Source organism: Neomonachus schauinslandi, chromosome 6, assembly GCF_002201575.2.
Source record: "Neomonachus schauinslandi chromosome 6, ASM220157v2, whole genome shotgun sequence".
NCBI classification, from domain to species: Eukaryota; Metazoa; Chordata; class Mammalia; order Carnivora; family Phocidae; genus Neomonachus; species Neomonachus schauinslandi.
In genome coordinates, this window is record NC_058408.1 from 73,983,752 (window position 1) to 74,003,773 (window position 20,022).

General features: G+C 39.2%; 1 protein-coding gene across 2 annotated transcripts in view; it reads right to left on the minus strand.

The window, feature by feature from the left end:
- PRKG1 (protein kinase cGMP-dependent 1) overlaps window positions 1–20,022 on the minus strand; it is a 1,258,435-nt gene that overhangs the window by 207,322 nt on the left and 1,031,091 nt on the right. For both annotated transcript variants that reach the window (XM_044915991.1, XM_044915990.1), the window contains exon 7: window positions 7,021–7,115. In XM_044915991.1, coding sequence (XP_044771926.1) covers window positions 7,021–7,115 — 95 coding nt within the window. The remainder of the gene's footprint in view (window positions 1–7,020; window positions 7,116–20,022) is intronic.

Consider the following 20,022-nt stretch of genomic DNA (forward strand, 5'->3'; position numbering starts at 1 on the left):
TCTCTCTCTGTTGGTCCAGGTAAGTGTTCAGGAGGTTCTCCCCAAGAGAAACAGGAACTCAAGCCTTACAACTTAGAGATCTGAACTCTTTCTCTCTGAACTTCATGGTACAGGGTAATCATGGTGAAATCCATCCTCGCAAAGGCAAATATGAAACATGTGAAATAGCTACAAAGAGATCTTCCTGGCCGGAAGGAGTCTGTCCATCCACCAACTGCACTGAAAACAAACCAACAAACAAAAAACCTCCACAAGCTATAATAAACCACACCATAAGGAGGAAGAGTTCACAGATACAACATATGTTAGAATTAAAGTAACAGAAAAGTTCAAATAATTTGTCATTTTAAAATAATAGAAATAAAGCAAAGAAAGGAAATATAAAACAGACATGAAAACAGTAACAGCTAACATTTTGTATTGATCTGTTAGTATTTGCTAGTTTTCATTATAATAAACATACATACTACACACATCACTTGGCTTATTAATCACCAACTGTATGTAGCCAGGTACAGTTATTCCCATTCACAAACCATGAATCTGAAGCACAGAGAGGTGAAGGAAAACAGAGTAACACCTTGTAAACGGTGGGGCTGGGATTCGAACCCAGGAGGCCTTATTTCAGAGTTCACTAACCACGGTGGCGTGCCAAGTAGAAATGCTAATAGTTGCATTTAGAAAAGAATCATGGGCAACAACTCAGATGATGGGTTGAATTTAAGACCAGATGCAGGTGAAAGGAGAGAACTGCCAAGATTCCATCGCAACTGTAGCACAGGATGATACAGAGCAAGAACACATAGACATGAGAAAAGAAGGAAGGCTGGTAGAATGAGGAGCTGAAACCTAGAGTATCAGGAGCCACCAAATGAGAGATTAGAGAAAGTGAGGTGAAAAGAAATATGGGTGGGTAATGCTTAGAATTTTCTAGAATTGAGGAAAACTATATTCTCAGAAGGAAAGAAGATACAGCGGGATATGAAGGGAAAATAAAATATATCTGCGCCTAGACAGATTATAGGAAAGATGCAGAGCATCAAAGACAAAGGGACAGGTGCCAAAGAAAAAGACACAGGACCTTTAAATGAAGAATGATTTGACTCACTGCAGACTATGAATGCCAGAAGACAATAGAATCGTATTTAAAATTTTGAGGAAAATTAAATTTCAACCTAGATCTCCATACACAGCTCATTCCTTTTGGGTTTATTCTTCAGCAATTGTTCATAGATGATCTGTTTATACGATCTGCTTTTGCCTATACATGCATTGAGCTGTGTATAAGAAGAAATCATGGGCAAAGCAATAAACAAGTTGAAAACCTACATCAGTAGTGTCTGAAAAAATGCAGTCATTATAGTAATAATACCAGGGGATTTACCAACCAGGTGGAATCAGAGACTAGAAAACTAGAGGGAAGTTGGTAGGAGTGATTGAAACACACGAAGATCCTTTTGTCATTCAAGAGAAGAACAGAGCCACTGGTTAACATTACATGTTGGCTATACATATTACAATCCTAAAGATTAATCATTAAAAGAAGAGAAAAAGGTAAAACTTCTAAGAGATGGTACAAATGCAATTCACGTGACAGAAGAAAGAGAAAGGACGTATTGACCCAGTGTGAAATGGAGATTTCAGATGTACAAAATTTTAGACAAAACTAGCTTATGGGCATTTAGGAATACAATATATACATAATAAATTATAGACACATGAGCGGGGGGGGTGCACATGGCCAACCTCAGGAAGTGATGGTGGGAAGGAGGGAAAGAATGGAGAGGAGACCAAAGAGGCTTGAATTGTATCTGTAATGTTTTATTCTCAGAAAAATACATGAATTATCAGATTCAAATATGACAAAGTACTAAAATGCTATATCCAGTATTATATCCTTTTATGTACTATCATTTTATTAATTTAAAAAAGGGAGGGGGGAGAAAAGCAGGTTCAGAAATGTTAATTCACCTTCCCAAGATCACGGTCCTTGAGGAAATAAAGCCTTGGCTTATTTTTTTTTTTCCCATCAACAAGGACAGAGCCTGGCAAGTGGCATAGGTGTTGGAAAATAGGCAAGAAGAGCTAGGATAATTCCTGGAAGGAAGGGCCTTCTATTAAAGGCCACCATTTAACAGGGTGGCGCAGGGCTGCATTTGGCATCCAGGGCTCTGTTCCAGCTGTAAAGAGGCCAAATCCCAAGAGAAGCAGAGGCTGTGACCTAAGGAAAGCTACAGATCATCTAGTTCAACTGTCTTGGTTTCCAAATTCAGAACCAGAGACCCAGAGAGGTACTGGCTTGCTCCAAGTGATATCATCAGTGGGTGGTTGACTCCACATCTAAAGCTATGTCAATTATATCAAGTGTTCCAAAGTTTGGTCAAGAAATAGAAGAACATTCTTGGGAATGATGATGGTGATGTTGCCAATGCTACTGATAATGAGAGTGAAAACAAGATGGCGGTGGTGCTGATGATACCAGCTAACTTTTTTTGAGCATAATTTAAATTCTAGACACTCAAATGCTTTATAACAATCCCCTTGATTATTCCTCTCAAAAACTAAACAAACAAAAAAAGAAAGTTAGGTACAATCACCACCACCGTTTCTGATTAAAGGAGAATCTTTCAGGGTCTCATAGTTTGTAGATGACTAAGTGGTTCCCAACCCAGGCAGTCTGACTTCTGGGCTGGAACTCTTCACCACAGGCTGTGCTGGAGACTCAAATGTCAGGGGAAGGGGACAGGGCCAAGTGGGAGCTCAGCCCCATCTCGGTCAGGTTGTGCTTACTCTTAGGTTTTTCCCTCTTACTGTAGATGCACAGCATGGGTGTGGCTTAGAACTTGACACCATCTGATGCCCATGTGGACTCTGCGTGGTTTCAGGTCAGGTGGAGAGAGTTTGAAGCCATAGTAAGCGTGTGATAGACTGACTCATGAATTACAGGACTATCCCTGCAATAATTTCTCTTAAAGACAACTTTAATTTTCCTGTACATAAGGAAAGAGTCCTTCTGTAAACAGTACAACATTTTGCCCCCTCTTTGGTGTGGAAAAACCATTACCACGGGGGGCGGAAAAAAGTGGTGCTTGAGCCAAGGAATACTGAATAATCTGCTTCACATCAACCAAAGTGAAAGCAATCCGTGACCTCAATTTCTCTGCTAAAGAGATGCTACTAGTTAATGGATGGTAATAATATAGATTACAAGATGGCTAGATCTAGGACTCTACTGTCTGCATAGAACAAGGAAATGGAGATTGTTCCTTCTAGAGGCAGAATTCTAGAGTAGAGTTCTGAAGTCAGAGTATTGAGCTCACATTCCAGCTCTGTCATTCAACCATCTACTGTGTGCTTCACCAATACTTGTATTAAGCACTCTGAAATTTAAAAAGTATGGTCAAGGATTCATGTCAAAATTAACCAATTTATCAATATTTTAGTGGTATGATGAACATCCTCAGGAAAATAAAGCAACAATTCCCAGTACCTGTAAATTTTATGCGTGAGACAACAACAATCTGAAATGCTGTTATGTACACACAGAGAACTCTATGTAATCTGTCTTCCAAGGATAAAAATAACATGATTTGCAAAGAAGGATATTACCCAAAAGAATACACACAGAGCCCAGAGGACTTTCTATCTCAAAGTAACATCTGTTTTTAAGGTTTTTAGAGGGAAATAAGCAAACAAATCAATCTGATATGTGAAAAGTTAGAATTTCTTGTGTCAAACATTGAAACTCAAAGATAAAAAAAAAAAAAAAAGATACTCCGAGTGAAAAACAGGTCACATACATAGGACATCAGAACATTTAAAAAAAAATCAAAACAAGGAAATAACCAAGAAGGGTTAACCTAATAAGCTTCCTTCATTTGATTCTAGATACAGGGTTTTAAGGAGACATATCTGATAGAAATCACAAAATGGCAGCTCACAGCTCAAATCATTTGCAGAAATGTTTGTTGGGTTGTTTGTTTGTTTGTTTGTTTTTGCTTGCAGAGCTTTTTTCAAAAATCAAGTTAAAAATCACATTTCATATATTTTTTTCAAAACCGAAGTTTTTTTTCTGCTAAAAAAAAAACAAAGTGCCTAGCAAAGTGCTGGAGCTCAGGAATTGCTGTCCTCTTTATGGAAGGGTTTCTAGTTTGCCACCTTACCTTATTTATTTACATTACCAGCCTGCCCCCTGTAGACAAGCAAGTTCATAACCCCTTACCTACTGCCAAACAGATCCAAGCAGAGAGACAAGATCCAAGCAAGAAGGGAATGCTTGATTGGGCTACATTAGAGAGGTTCATTTGTTTGTTCATTCGTTCATTCATTCATTCATTCACTCATTCATTCATTCATTCAACGATTACATGCTGAGTATCTGAAAAGTGCCAGATACTGAGCTCCTATAAGAATATAAGTATTTGGACTTCTCATCAAGGTGACAGGCAACCATGGATCTCGAGGTCTATCAAAATGTTTGTAATAGAGAGGTTTGAGGACAAAACAGTGATGAATTTTAGGAAATTGAATGAGAAATTCTAAGAAGTGCTAACAGTTGCAAGGGACCCAAAGGAAGGGGAATTTGAAGAAAGAGAGGGTGGGGGTGCCTGGGTGGCTCAGTCAGTTAAGCGCCTGCCTTCAGCTCTGGTCATGATCCCAGAGTGCTGGGACTGAGCCCTGAGTGGGGCTCCCTGCTCAGTAGGGAGTCAGCTTCTCCCTCTGCCCCTACCCCCTGCTTGTGTGCTCTCTCTCCCTCTCACATAAAGAAGGAAGGAAGGAAGGAAGGAAGGAAGGAAGGAAGGAAGGAAGGGGTGGTCAGCAGGGTAAAACTGGCTGAGAAGAAGACAGAAAAGGAAGGGCAGTCTCTGGTGCAAGTTGCAAATCCCCGGTGACATTTCAGAGGGCACTTAGAGTAGGCTGGTAAAGCCAGGTGGAGCAGCGAGAATATAAGGGCAGAGGGCACAAGAAAGAAAGACATTGCTGGGGGAAGGATGGGGCCCCAGGGAACCCGGGGGAGTGGGAAGGCGGGGGCAGGGGGGGTGGAGTGAGGAGCCAGCCAGACCAGAGGACCAAACACGTACAAGAGAGAATTGGGGCACCAGACAGTTCACGGGAATAGCCATATGCCAGAATGAATTCAGTCTAGATGGAACACCATTATATTCTGATACCAGAGAAAAGCTGGTAACTTTTCCATGAACTATATACTCACGGTCACTTCTTAAGAACTTCTAGACACATTCTAGAAAGGGGTTTTCACCATAAAAGCTTTCTTTAATAGGTACCCAATAAGCTACAAAAGAAAATCTGTCTATTTTCAATCATGTTTTATTTTCTGGCATTCCACTTGTGATCTCAATCAGAAATGACTGAAAATATTTCTGTTTCTTTGGCTTTGTTGGAAATGACATTTTTCACACAGGCAGTTAATCTTGGACCAATGGAATCAAGAGGCATCATTCTCTAGAATCCTCTATGTATAATCAAGGGAAAGAAATATTCAAGTACAAATGATAGGTCTGTGTGCTTTATACTAAAAAGATAATGTTTATTTTTATTCTTTTGTGAATGTACAGTGAACATGGTATTTCTTCCAACATTGCCATAGAAAAAATCTAATGGCAAGTACACGCTCATCAGATAAGGATCAAATGAACTAAGCAGAAGAAAAGAAGAAAGGGGGCGCCTGGGTGGCTCAGTTGGTTAAGCGACTGCCTTCGGCTCAGGTCATGATCCTGGAGTCCCGGGATCGAGTCCCGCATCGGGCTCCCTGTTCGGCGCGGAGTCTGCTTCTCCCTCTCCCACTCCCCGTTTGTGTTCCCTCTCTCGTTTCTGTTCCCTCTCTCGTTTGTGTTCCCTCTCTCGCTGTGTCTTTCTCTGTCAAATAAATAAATAAAATCTTTAAAAAAAAAAAAAAGAAGAAAGTGAAATACTTTTAGCTCTGAATGTTCATAAGGTAATGTAGTGTACATAAGATGACTTATCAGGATCTCTGTTCCATTTCTGTAGCTGTGAAAGGGTAAGAAAGAAAAAAAAAACCTGATTGTGGCTTACAAATTAAAACTCCCTAAATGATTTCTTCATAGTAATTTCAAACAAAATGCTTATAACGTAATTTTTAACTGAAAGCGTAATGGACACAAAACTGATTTCCAAATATTTTAGGCATAAATTATATCCTATTGCTATTCCTCTCTAGCAGACCCTCCGGCACCTGGATTCTGACACACATATAAATGTATATTGGTTATTTCTGATTCAAGTAGATGTATATACACACACGGCACTGAGTTTTGAAGAGTCTCATCAATCTATACAGTGATAACTGAGATGTGTTGCTTACTGGAAAACAAGAGGCAAATACCCAAATAGAGCTATCATATTTGTCATGTGTTCTGCAATATGTGCAGTTCAAAGTCAACTGGGTGCCTCTTCCATAGTATGTGGGAAGACATCCCAGTGCTTGCTTCTCGAGGACTTACTTTACAAGTAGAATTCAGGGACCTTTTACAGCACGTGTCTCTGGGTCCAGCCTTTGGAGCCCATCCACGGGGGTCCGCACGTGCATGATCTCCATCTCTACCACCCACAGTGACAACCACCACCCAGACATGAAGCCCATCCTTCGCCTTCGGTGGGTATAGTCAGTTCAGGGATTTCCAAATTCTCAACCAATCGTCTTCCTAAGATTAGGAGCAAAACTGTGGCACAAAATAAGCTTAGCAGAGACTTTCCCCTCTCTTTTAGAGTCCTTATAGAGAGTGTAGAAAAGGAGCACAGAGCCAAGAAATTTCCCCATTAATATAAAAATGATACTACACAAGTTCATCAATTAATCCTAAAGCCTATATAAATGCATGACAAGTCTCCCTGGAAATAAATAAAAATGGTCATCAAGGGTCTGTGTCCGATAGTAGGATCAACAGTAAATAAAGAGCCTGTTTTGCTTGGAGCTCAGTATGTGAGACAGGAATTTATGCAGCACTCAAACAAAAACTGTGTAACATGTCATCTACTCACCCCTGCAAGGCTTTCTCTCCAAACCAGTCTCCTTTCCCTAAAGTTCGAAGAAAGATCGGGTCTTCACTGGGTGAGTCTTCCCGAGTGACATTTACCTACAAAGAGAAACAAAGTCTATATCCAGGGCACACACTGACTGATCAGATCAACACTAACTGGTAATGTTAATTTCATTTTTTGTTTCTTCTTTCAAACTTATTTTCATGAAGACCATGAGGACATTATCACTGAAAGGATCAAAGAAGAATATCACAAATTTCCATGCAAACCACAAGAAATGTCCTCCAATATTGTTATGCTGTTTCAAGCTGTTTTTAAGTAGTCATAAATTGCTCAGAAATTTGAATTTCACTTAATCCTCATTCCGACCTCCTATGAGGCAAGCACTATAATGAATTAAGTGAGCATTCCTCCTATCTTTTTTAGTGTGTTTATATGTTTGAATTTTTACAATACATGAATAGCCAATACAGTATGTATTGTTCTGTAACTTACATTTTTTCTCTTAACATCGTTTTATTACTTATCCATGTTCTTACATATAAATCTAGTTCATCTACTTGAATGCTTCCGTGCCTTCCTCCATTCTATATGTTTATCCATCCAACTCCTTATAGATGGATGTTTAAATTGTTTCCATTCTTTTCTGCAGTAAGCATCTTTCTATGCACCTCACATGCATGTCCCCATTCCTCTAAGATAACGCCTGTCTCTTTTTCCTAAGAATCCAGCCTCCATTCAAAGGCCATTTACATGTTCATGAAGACTTCTTACAGGTCTAACCCACGACAGTCCTTAAGGTCCACATGCTTCATTCAGAAGGATTTCATTTTTTAAAGATCTATGAATTGCATGTATATCTTTTTCCTTCTTTACCGTAAAAGTGTGTTCTTCAAAGAGGTGGGTTTATCTTTGACACTCTCTACAATTTATAAAAAGCACGTAAAAGAGCTGTAAGTTGTTGGAACAGAAAAGCTTTGTTACCCAAACAAGGTATCTGGGCCCATAAGGAATTTTGACTTGGGTGACGGTCCACGGAAGGAAAGTAATCATGATTTTGTTGCATGAATGAAGACATAAATGCACTAAGTTGTACCTTTGTGTTAATTCACTTCCCCTTCAAGTTCTACTAATATTCATAATACTGGCTATGCTTCTTCTAGAATGGTTAAATAGTTAAGAACTCACCTACCTGGAAAATGTAATGAAGCAGAAAAAAGTAATTTCTTAAGACAATGCTAGACAATTTAGCACATTTAAAAATACTATGCTTCAGGTTTCTGAGTTTAGAGAATGGATGACAAAGACCAGAATTTTTTATAAGCATTAAGAATGTATGTGCAAGGTGGAGAGAATCCAATTATTACTCTCCACTGATCCATTTGATTACTTTTCCACACTGTGTTTCAAACCATGGGGATGCAGTTTTTAACCCTCTTATACCAAGCTATATCATAGAGATGCTCATTTGCATGCTGATGAGGCTTTTATAGATGTGGGCAGAAATACACTAGCCCACTGATTCTCAAACTTCAGGGTAAGGGTCTTATTTAAAATAAAGGCTACTGTGGGATGAGTAGGAGACCTGGATTTCGTCTGGTCTCAGGAATTCAGCTGGATAGGGATCAAGCCATTCTTAACACCTACGAACTCAACAGGAGATCGAAGAAAAGAATAGCAACAACTCTCTGAACAGAAAAGCAACCACTTTCTGGAAGGTAGGACGTGTGGAGCAGTGAATCCGAGGTGATATTTGGGAGGATAGACGGCGGGGGAGGGAACTCCTTCGGCCACTTCTGGAAAGTGATAGAGCCACTTGTACAAGTCTGCTCTGCTGAGGGACGTCGCTCCAGTGGCTAAGCGGAGGGTGGAACCTTCGTGGGGATAGTGTGGTCTCAGGACCCTCGGGCCACAGAAAGACCGGGGGTGCCTGAGTGCAGCAGAGCTCCCAGGGATAGGAGCAGGGAAGCTGGCTACAGAGAGAGAGCCGAGGCGCGGGCTCTCAGCTCAGGGTTGCCATAAACCGTGATCCGCGGCACAGTCGGGCCCCTGCTCCGCCAGCAGGGACCCAACAAGTGGCAGATCCAGGGAGACTCCCCTTCCTTCCCCGGGAGGAGCGGCACAGGAGTGCACCGCAGGGATCTGCTGGGTTTGGAGACTCCACACGGGGTCGGGTGCCAGAGATAGAAACGCTCGGTCACAGGCCGGGTGAGCACAGAGCGTGGCTGGAGACCGGGGAGACAGGAGTGACTGACTGCTTTTCTCTGGGGGCTCACTGAGGAGCAGGGCCCCGAGTTCTCGGCTCCTCCGGGGCGGAGATTGGGAGGCCACCATTTTCACTCTCCGCCTCCAAACCTGTATGGAAAGCTTGCAGGGAACAAAAGCTCCCGAGAGCAAACCCGAGCAGATTAGTTAGCCTGGACAGGCAAGGGCGGGGCAATTCCACCTCCGGCAAAGACATTTGGGAACCACGGCAACAGGCCCCTCTCCCAGAAGATCAGCAAGAACAGCCAGCCAAGACCAAGTTTACCCAACAATGAGAACGGCAGAACTCCAGCACTAGGGGAATACTGCACATAGAATCCATGGCTTTTTTACCATGATTCTTTAGTCTTTGAAAGTTAATTTTTTTTTAACTTTTTTTTTTAATTTTTCTTTTTCCCTTTCTCAACCAACATCTTATCAATCCCTTTTTTAAAAAATATTTTTATATTTCATTTTTAGAGTCATATTCTATCCCTTCATAGTAGTTACCCTTATTTTTGGCATATATATATAAGTTGTTCTCTCTTTAAAATTTTGAGATAGGTTCTTCTAACAGATCAAAATACACCCTAAATCTCTAGTGTATAGTTTTGTTCTACTCTCCTGCCTGATCACATTCTCTCCCTTTTTTTTCTTTTTGTTTTAAATCCTCTTTTCTTTTTTCAAACAACTTATCAATTCCTTTTATAAAATTTTTTATAATTTTCATCTTTACAGTCATATTCCATCCCTTCATCATATCAACCCTTATTTTTGTACATATATAAGTTTTTCTTTCTTTAAACTTTTGGGAGGCACTTTCTTTTAACATACCAAAATACACCCAAAATCTAGAGTGTGGCACAGATCTATGCACCAGCCTGATCATATTTGATCATATTCTATTTTTTGTTTGTTTTGTTTTGTTCTGTTTTTGATTATCTTTTCCTTTTTTAGTTCTTTCCTTTCTTTTCCCCTGGCTTCAGGTCTTTCTGATTTGTTTAGAATATATTTTCTGGGGACGCTATTACCCTGTTAGCATTTTGTTCTCTCATTAAACTTTTCTCCTCTGGACAAAATGACAAGATGGAAAAAATCACCTCAACAAAAAGAACAAGAGGTAGTACCGACTGCAAGGGACCTACTCAATACGGACATTAGTACGATGTCGGATCTAGAGTTCAGAATCATCACTTTAAAGATACTAGCTGGGCTTGAAAAAAGCATGGAAGTTATTAGAGAAATGCTTTCTGGTGAAATAAAAACTAAAATCTAACCAAGTCGAAATCAAAAAGGCTATTAATGAGGTGCAATCAAATATGGGGGCGCTAAGTGCTAGGATAAATGAGGCAGAAGAGTGAATCAGTGATACAGAAGGCCAAATGATGGAAAATAAAGAAGCTGAGAAAAGAGAGATAAACAACTACTGGATCACAAGGGCAGAATTTGAGAGATAAGCGATACCATAAGACGAAACAACATTACAATAATTGGGATCCCAGAAGAAGAAAAAAGAGAGAGAGGGGCAGAAGGTATACTGGAGCAGATTATAGCAGAGAACTTCCCTAATTTGGGGAAGGAAACAGGCATCAAAGTCTAGGAAGCACAGAAAACCCCTCTCAAAATCAATAAAAATAGGTCAACACCCCAACATCTAATAGTAAAACTTACGAGTCTCAGAGACAAAGAGAAAATCCTGAAAGCAGCTCGGGAGAAGACATATGTAACCTACGAGGGTAGAAACATTAGATTGGCAACAGACCTATCCACAGAGACCTGGCAGGCCAGAAAGGACTGGCAGGATATATTCAGAGCACTAAATGAGAAAAATATGCAGCCAAGAATACTATATCCACTAGGCTGCCATTGAAAATAGAAGGAGAGATAAAAAGCTTCCAGGACAAACAAAAACTAAAGGAATTTGCAAACACAAAACCAGCCCTACAAGAAATATTGAAAGGGGTCCTCTAAGCAGAGAGAGAGCCTAAAAGCAACATAGACCAGAAAGGAACACAGACAATATATGGTAACAGTCACCTTACAGGCAATACAATGGCACTAAATTCCTATCTTTCAATAGTTACCCTGAATGTAAATGGGCTAAATGCCCCAATCAAAAGACACAGGCTATCAGATTGGATTAAAAAACAAGACCCATCTATATGCTGTCTGCAAGAGACTCATTTTAGACCCAAAGACACCCCCAGAGTGAAAGTGAGAGGGTGGAAAACCATTTACCATGCTAATGGACACCAAAAGAAAGCTGGGGTGGCAATCTTTTTATCAGAAAAATTAGATTTTAAACCAAAGACTGTAATAAGAGATGAGGAAGGACACTGTACCCTACTTAAAGGATCTATCAAACAAGAAGATCTAAAACTTGTAAATATCTATGCCCCTAACATGGGAGCAGCCAAATATATGAGCTAATTAATAACAAAAGCAAAGAAACACATCGACAACAATACAATAATAGTGGGGGACTTTAACACCCCCCTCACTGATGTGGACAGATCAGCTAAGCAAAAGATCAACAAGGAAATAAAGACTTTAAATGACACACTGGACCAAATGGACTTTACAGACATATTCAGAACATTCCATCCCAAAGCAACGGAATACACATTCTTCTCTAGTGCCCATGGAACATTCTCCAGAATAGATCACATCCTAGGTCAAAAATCAGGTATCAACTGGTACCAAAAGATTGGGATCATTCCCTATTTTCAGACCACAATGCTTTGAAACTAGAACTCAATCACAAGAGGAAAGTCAGAAAGAACTCAAATACATGGAGGCTAAAGAGCATCCTACTAAAGAATGAATGGGTCAACCAGGAAATTAAAGAAGAATTAAAAAAAATTCACGGAAACCAATGAAAATGAAAACACAACTGTTCAAAATCTTTGGGATGCAGCAAAGGCAGTCCTAAGAGGAAAGTATATAGCAATACAAGCCTTTCTCAAGAAACAAGAAAGGTCTCAAGTCCACAACCTAACCCTACCACTAAAGGAGCTAGACAAAGAACAGCAAATAAAGCCTAAACCCAGCAGGAGAAGAGAAATAATAAAGATCAGAGCAGAACTCAATGAAATAGAAACCAAAAGAACAGTAGAACAGATCAACGAAACTAGGAGCTGGTTCTTTGAAAGAATTAACAAGATTGATAAACCCCTGGCCAGACTTATCAAAAAGAAAAGAGAAATGACCCAAATCAACAAAATCATGAATGAAAGAGGAGAGATCACAACCAACACCAAAGAAATACAAACAATCATAAGAACATATTATGAGCATCTATATGCCAGCAAATTAAATAACCTGGAAGAAATGGATGCATTCCTAGAGATGTATCAACTACCAAAACTGAACCAGGAAGAAATAGAAAACCTGAACAGACCTATAACCACTAAGGAAATTGAAGCAGTCCCCAAAAATCTCACAACAAACGAAGAGCCCAGGGCCAGATGGCTTCCCAGGGGAATTCTACCAAACATTTAAAGAAGAATTAATACCTGTTCTTTTGAAACTGTTCCAAAAAATAGAAGTGGAAGGAAAACTTCCAAACTCATTTTATGAGGCCACGATTACCTTGATCCCAAAACCAGACAAAGACCCCATCAAAAAGGAGAATTACAGACCAATATTCCTGATGAACACGGATGCAAAAATTCTCACCAAAATACTAGCCAATGGGATCCAACAGTACATTAAAAGGATTATTCACTACGACCCAGTGGGATTTATACCTGGGCTGCAAGGTTGGTTCAACATCCACAAATCAATCAATGTGATACAATCCATTAACAAAAGAGAGAACAAGAATCATATGATCCTCTCAATAGATGCAGAAAATGCATTTGACAAAGTACAGCATCCTTTCTTGATCAAAACTCTTCAGAGTATAGGCATAGAGGGTACATACCTCAATATCATAAAAGCCATCTATGAAAAACCTACAGCGAATATCATTCTCAATGGGAAAAAACCGAGAGCTTTCCCCCTAAGGTCAGGAACATGGCAGGGATGACCACTATCACCACTGCTATTCAACATAGTATTAGAAGTCCCAGCCACAGCAATCAGACAACAAAAAGAAATAAAAGGCATCCAAATTGGCAAACAAGAAGTCAAACTCTCACTCTTTGCAGATGATATGACACTTTATGTGGAAAACCCAAAAGACTCCACCCCAAAACTGCTAGAACTCCTTCAGGAATTCAGTCAAGTGGCAGGATATAAAATCAATGCACAGAAATCAGTGGCATTCCTATACACCAACAACAAGACAGAAGCAAGAGAAATTAAGGAGTCGATCCCATTTACAATTGCACCCAAAACCATAAGATACCTAGGAATAAATCTAACCAAAGAGACAAAGGATCTGTACTCAAAAAACTATAAAATACTCATGAAAGAAATTGAGGAAGACACAAAGAAATGGAAAAACGTTCCATGCTCATGGATTGGAAGAACAAATATTGTGAAGATGTCAATGCTACCTAGAGCAATCTACACATTCAATGCAATCCCCATCAAAATACCATCCACTTTTTTCAAAGAAATGGAACAAATAATCCTAAAATTTGTATGGAACCAGAAAAGACCCCGAATAGCCAAAGGAATGTTGAAAAGGAAAAGCAAAGCTGGCGGCATCACAATTCCAGACTCAAGCTCTATTACAAAGCTGTCATCATCAAGACAGCCTGGTACTGGCACAAAAACAGACACATAGATCAATGGAACAGAATAGAGAGCCCAGAAATGGACCCTCAACTCTATGGTCAACTCATCTTTGACAAAGCAGGAAAGAATGTCCAATGGAACAAAGACAGTCTCTTCAACAAATGGTGTTGGGAATATTGGACAGGCACATGCAGAAGAAAGAAACTGGACCATTTCCTTACACCACACACAAAAAATAGACTCCAAATGGTTGAAAGACCTAAATGTGAGGCAGGAGTCCATCAAAATTTCAAAGGAGAACACAGGCAGCAACCTCTTTGACCTCAGCCACAGCAACTTCTTCCTAGAAACATCACCAAAGGCACGGGAAGCAAGGGCAAAAATGAACTATTGGGACTTCATCAAGATAAAAAGCTTTTGCACAGCAAAGGAAACAGTCAAGAAAACCAAAAGACAACTGACAGAATGAGAGAAGATATTTGCAAATGACATCAGATAAAGGGTTAGTATCCAAAGTCTGTAAAGAACTTATCAAACTCAACACCCAAAGAACAAAGAATCCAATCAAGAAATAAGCAGAAGACATGAACAGACATTTTTCCAAAGAAGACATCCAAATGGCCAACAGACATATCAAAAAGTGCTCAACATCACTCAGCATCAGGGAAATCCAAATCAAAACCTCCATGAGATACCACCTCACACCAGTCAGAATGGCTAAAATTAACAAGTCAGGAAATGACAGATGTTGGCGGGGATGCGGAGAAAGGGGTACCCTTCTACACTGTTGGTGGGAATGCAAGCTGGTATAACCACTCTGGAAAACTGTATGGAGGTTCCTCAAAAAGTTGAAAATAGAGCTACCCTATGACCCAGCAATTGCACTACTGAGTATTTACCCGAAAGATACAAATGTAGGGATATGAAGGGGTACGTGCACCCCGATGCTTAAAGCAGCAATGTCCACAATAGCCAAACTGTGGAAAGAGCCAAGATGTCCATCGACAGATGAATGGATAAAGAAGATGTGGTATGTATGTGTGTATGTATATATATATATATATTATATATAATGGAATATTATGCAGCCATCAAAAGGAATGAGATCTTGCCATTTGCAATGACGTGGATGGAACTGGAGGGTGTTATGCTGAGCGAAATAAGTTAAACAGAGAAAGACATGTATCATATGACCTCACTGATACGAGGAATTCTTAATCTCAGGAAACAAACTGAGGGTTGCTGGAGTGGTGGGGGGTGGGAAGGTTGGGGTGTCTGGGTGATAGACATTGGGGAGGGTATGTGCTATGGTGAGTGCTGCGAATTGTGCAAGACTGTTGAATCACAGATCTGCACCTCTGAAACAAATAATGCAATATATGTTAAGGGGGAAAAAAAAGAAGAAGAAGATAGCAGGAGAGGAAGGATGAAGGTGGGGAAATCGGAGGGGGAGATGAAACATGAGAGACGATGGACTCTGAAACACAAACTGAGGGTTCTAGAGGGGAGGGGGGTGGGAGGATGGGTTAGCCTGGTGATGGGTATTAAAGAGGGCACGTCTACATGGAGCACTGGGTGTTATGCACAAACAATGAATCATGGTACAGTATATCAAAAACTAATAATGTAATGTATGGTGATTAACAGAACAAAAAATTTAAAAAATTAGTTCTGAGAAAAAAAAATAAAATAAAGGCTACTGAACTTCTTTTTTTTTTTAAGATTTTATTTATTTATTTGAGAGAGAGAATGAGATAGAGAGAGCATGAGAGGGGGGAGGGTCAGAGGGAGAAGCAGACTCCCCGCCGAGCAGGGAGCCTGATGCAGGACTCGATCCCAGGACTCCAGGATCATGACCTGAGCCGAAGGCAGTCGCTTAACCAACTGAGCCACCCAGGTGCCCAAGGCTACTGAACTTCTTGATACATCTCCTGAGGCAAGGAAAACAAAAGCAAAAATGAACTATTGGGACTTCATCAAGATAAAGAGCTTCTGCACAGTGAAGGAAACAATCAACACACCTAAACAACGACATTCCGACAGTCTTCGGAATGGGAAAAGATATTTGCAAATGACCTATCTGATAAAGGGTAAGTGTCCCAAATATATTAAAAAAAAAATTGATGCAACTCAACACCCAAAAAAACCAATAATCCAGTTAAAACATGGACAGAAGACATGAACAGTCTTCCAAAGAGGACAGATGGCCAACAGACACATGAAAAGATGCTCAACATCACTCATCATCAGGGAAATACAAATCAAAACGACAATGAGATATGACCTCACACCTGTCAGAATGGCTAGCATCAACAACACAAGAAACAACGTGTATTGGCAAGGATGCAGAGAAAGGGGAACTCTCTTGCACTGTTGGTGGGAATGCAAACTCGTGCAGCCACTCTGGAGAACAGTATGGAGGTTCCTCAGAAAGTTAAAAATAGAACCACCCTATGATCCAGCAATTGCACTACAAGGTATTTACCCAAAGGATACAACAATACTAATTCAGAGGGATACGATGCACCCCAATACTTATAGCCAGCATTATCAGCAATAGCCAAATTATGGAAAGAGCCCAAATGTCCATTGATTAACGAATGGATAAAGAAGCTGTGGTATACATATACAACAGAATAGTACTCAGTCATCAAAATGAATGGAATCTTGCCATTTGCAATGATGCACATGGAGCTAGAGCATATTATCCTAAGCAAAATCTGTCAGAGAAAAACAAATACCATTTGATTTCACTCCTAGGTGGAATTTAAGAAACAAAACAGATGAACAAGGGGGGGAAAGAGAGAGGCAAACCATAAAAGAGACTCTTAATGATAGAAAACTGAGGGTTCCTGGAGGGGAGGTGGGTAGGTGATGTGTTAAATGGGTGATGGATATTAACGAGGGCACTTGTTGGAATGAGCGCATATGTAAGTGATGAATCACTAAATCCTACACATGAAACTAATATTACACTGTATGTTAACTAACTAGAATTGAAATAAAAAACTTGGAAGAAAAATATAAAGGAGACTCTTATTCTTGAAGTTCTAATTTAGTGGGACTGGGAAATCTGTTTCTGAAAGATTAATATAGGTGATTTAGATGCAAATGTTTTGTAAACCAAACTCTGACACACATCAATTCATTGTTTTATTTCTGGGCTTCAATTTTCTCATCTGTACTATGATGTAACCGAACAAGATTATTTGTCAGTCCTCACTACAAAAAAAAAGTCATGAACTGAGGTATAATATACTGTAAGATCATGAATTCAAAATTAGATATAAGGATACATTAGATAATTGTACATTTGCCATCTGGTTACCAACAACAACAAAAATGATTAGAAATTCCAAATGGCAGACTTACTTATGCAAGTCATGGGGAGATTTCAGTTGCTTTGGAAATATTCTTTACAAAGATGTTATTGAAATGCAGTAACAGAGCCATAAAAAGTGGGCCACCTATCCAATAGACCACTTTCTGCTTATATGACAAGTGCAAAGGAAAACCTATCTGCATAATCCATGTATGTGAAAAGATAAGCAGTTCAAAGAACAAGAATAAAAGGTTTCCTTTAAGGTTGTAATTTCCACACTGTTTCTTTGTACATATAATGAATCATTCTAAATATGCACAGACACCTGGCATGGACATTTGCATCTTTATTCTAAAAAAATGTCAGGGTAGAGAAGTTACATACAGAGATAGCCTCTCTGACCTTGGCCTATATTACTTATTCTTTCCCTGAAACCACAGAGTACTTTATGATCCACAATGCTATGGGAAAGAACTAGCTATGGAGCCTTAAATATAATACTCGGTCTGTTTGAACCAGTTACCTCATCACCTTGTCCAAAAAATGGAAGAGTTATCGCAAAAGAGGGTGTATGTGTGCATGCATTAAATGAGAAACTTTTGAAAAGCATCCTCTTAAGAGTAAGTGCTCAGGGCGTGTGGGTGACTCAGTCGGTTGAGCATCTGACTCTTGACTTTAGCTCAGGTCGCGATCTCAGGGTCATGAGATCAAACCCTGAGTTGGGCTGCCCACTCAGCAGGGACCCTGCTTGATTTTCTCTCTCTCCTTTTGCCTCCGTCCCTCCCCCTGCTTGTGCGCATTACCTCAAAAAAAAAAAAAAAATCTCTACAAAAAAATAGTAAGTGCTCAAAAAAGTTGGTTACTTCTCCTATATTTCCCCCCTTTCTTCTACTTCCCTCACCTACTTTGGAAATTCATGCATTTGATTGTAAAAGAAATATCCCCTATCACTACTAGTGCTCTCTCACTGTTGCTATAAATGCTATTTAGAGCATAAACTTCTTTTCCTTAAGACAGATAAAGGAGAGTGTGTATTCTTATGTCCTTTTTACTTACCTATATGTTAACTTTTTTTCTATAAGACATGTGTGTACTCTTGTAATTTGAGTTTTTTAAAACTATTTTTAACTATACTTATAATTTAAAAAATTAACAAGCAGAATAAAAATTAGATCTTTTTAAAGGGACGTATAAAATTGATCTTTGATACCAAAGTCTTCAACAAACAAAATCAATGTGCATAACCAACATTTTTAATCAAAAACGATTCAAAAAGAAAACATTTTAGTACAGATCCAGTGGGTTTTATAAACAAAGCAATGTTTATTGTTAAAAAAAAAAAAAACCTGGAATTTATAGATTTATGGGGAAGACCCAACTAGAAACTGAGGGTTAGTGAGGTAATCATTTTCCTACCTGTGTGACTATTAGATTACAAAACCCAAGGAGTCCCCAAAACAAAGCAGTTCCCCTTTCAAACAATGTTCTGCACATATCACTCAAAAATGGGTCCTGTTATTCCCAAATCAAAATGGCTCCTGATGTAGAATGAGGACACTTTAGGTATCTGGTAGTTTGGGACATGTACTGGTAGGAATGTTTTTTTTCTGAACTTGAAGCTTGCCTGTATTCTTTGAGTCATGAGTTAAATTCCATGTGGGCAAGATTTATGATTCCTAAGGGTCTGATTTGACAACTGAACCTTCTGTGTAACACAGGAGTAAATTAGAGTCTCTTTCTACCATGTGTCCTAACCCATGCTCCCAACATGTCTGCCGTGAATCTTATGTTCATGATCCCCTTTCTAATGTTTGCAATTTAATGCATGTGCATAGGCATGCACTCATATCTCATTCCATGCATGAGTACCATATATTTGACTGTTTTTGAGCTTTATAAAAATAACAGCATGCATATTCTTCTGCAACTTGCACCTTTTGATTGGTACTGTATTTGAGATTTACCCAATTCTTCCATGTTTACATACATAAATGTAGTTCATTTCCTCTCTTTGCATATTATCCCATTATATGAATATATTTTATATATATTTATTTTTATTTTATATATATTTATTTTATATATATTTATAGATATTATATATTATATAATTCATTAATTCTTCTAGAGATGTCACTGTGTTTCTTTTAGATTTAAATATCTAATTACTGTTCTATCTCTTCATTTCCAGATATATTTTTCTTGACTTAGTGCAATGGTTGGGGCGTCTAGTTCCACACTGAACAGAAATGGTGATAATGTGCATCTTTATCTTGTTCTTGATCTAAAAGGAAGGGCTTTGGGGCACCTGGGTGTCTCAGTCAGTTGGGCATCTGCCTTCAGCTTGAGTCATGGTCCCAGGGTCCTGGGATCGAGCCCTGCATCGGGCTCCTTGCTCAGCAGAGAGCATGCTTCTCCTTCTCCCTCTGCCTGCCACTCCCCCTGCCTATGCTCTCTCTCTCTCAAATAAATAAAATCTTAAGAAAAACAAATAAATAAAAAGTAAAAGGAAGGGCTTTTCATGTTTTACTCTTATGCATCCATATACAAATAAAATTTCCATAATTTTCATATTTAACAAATATCATATTAAGCCAATTTGTTTAACTAACATGCTTAAATACATGTTAATTCTAAGCAAAGCCATGTAGTTTTAAATGGCATTTAATGAACGAGAACTTTTGAATCACATTTTTTCTAATGGTAGCATACAACATATGTTGAATAGAATCAAAATCAAAATACATTTG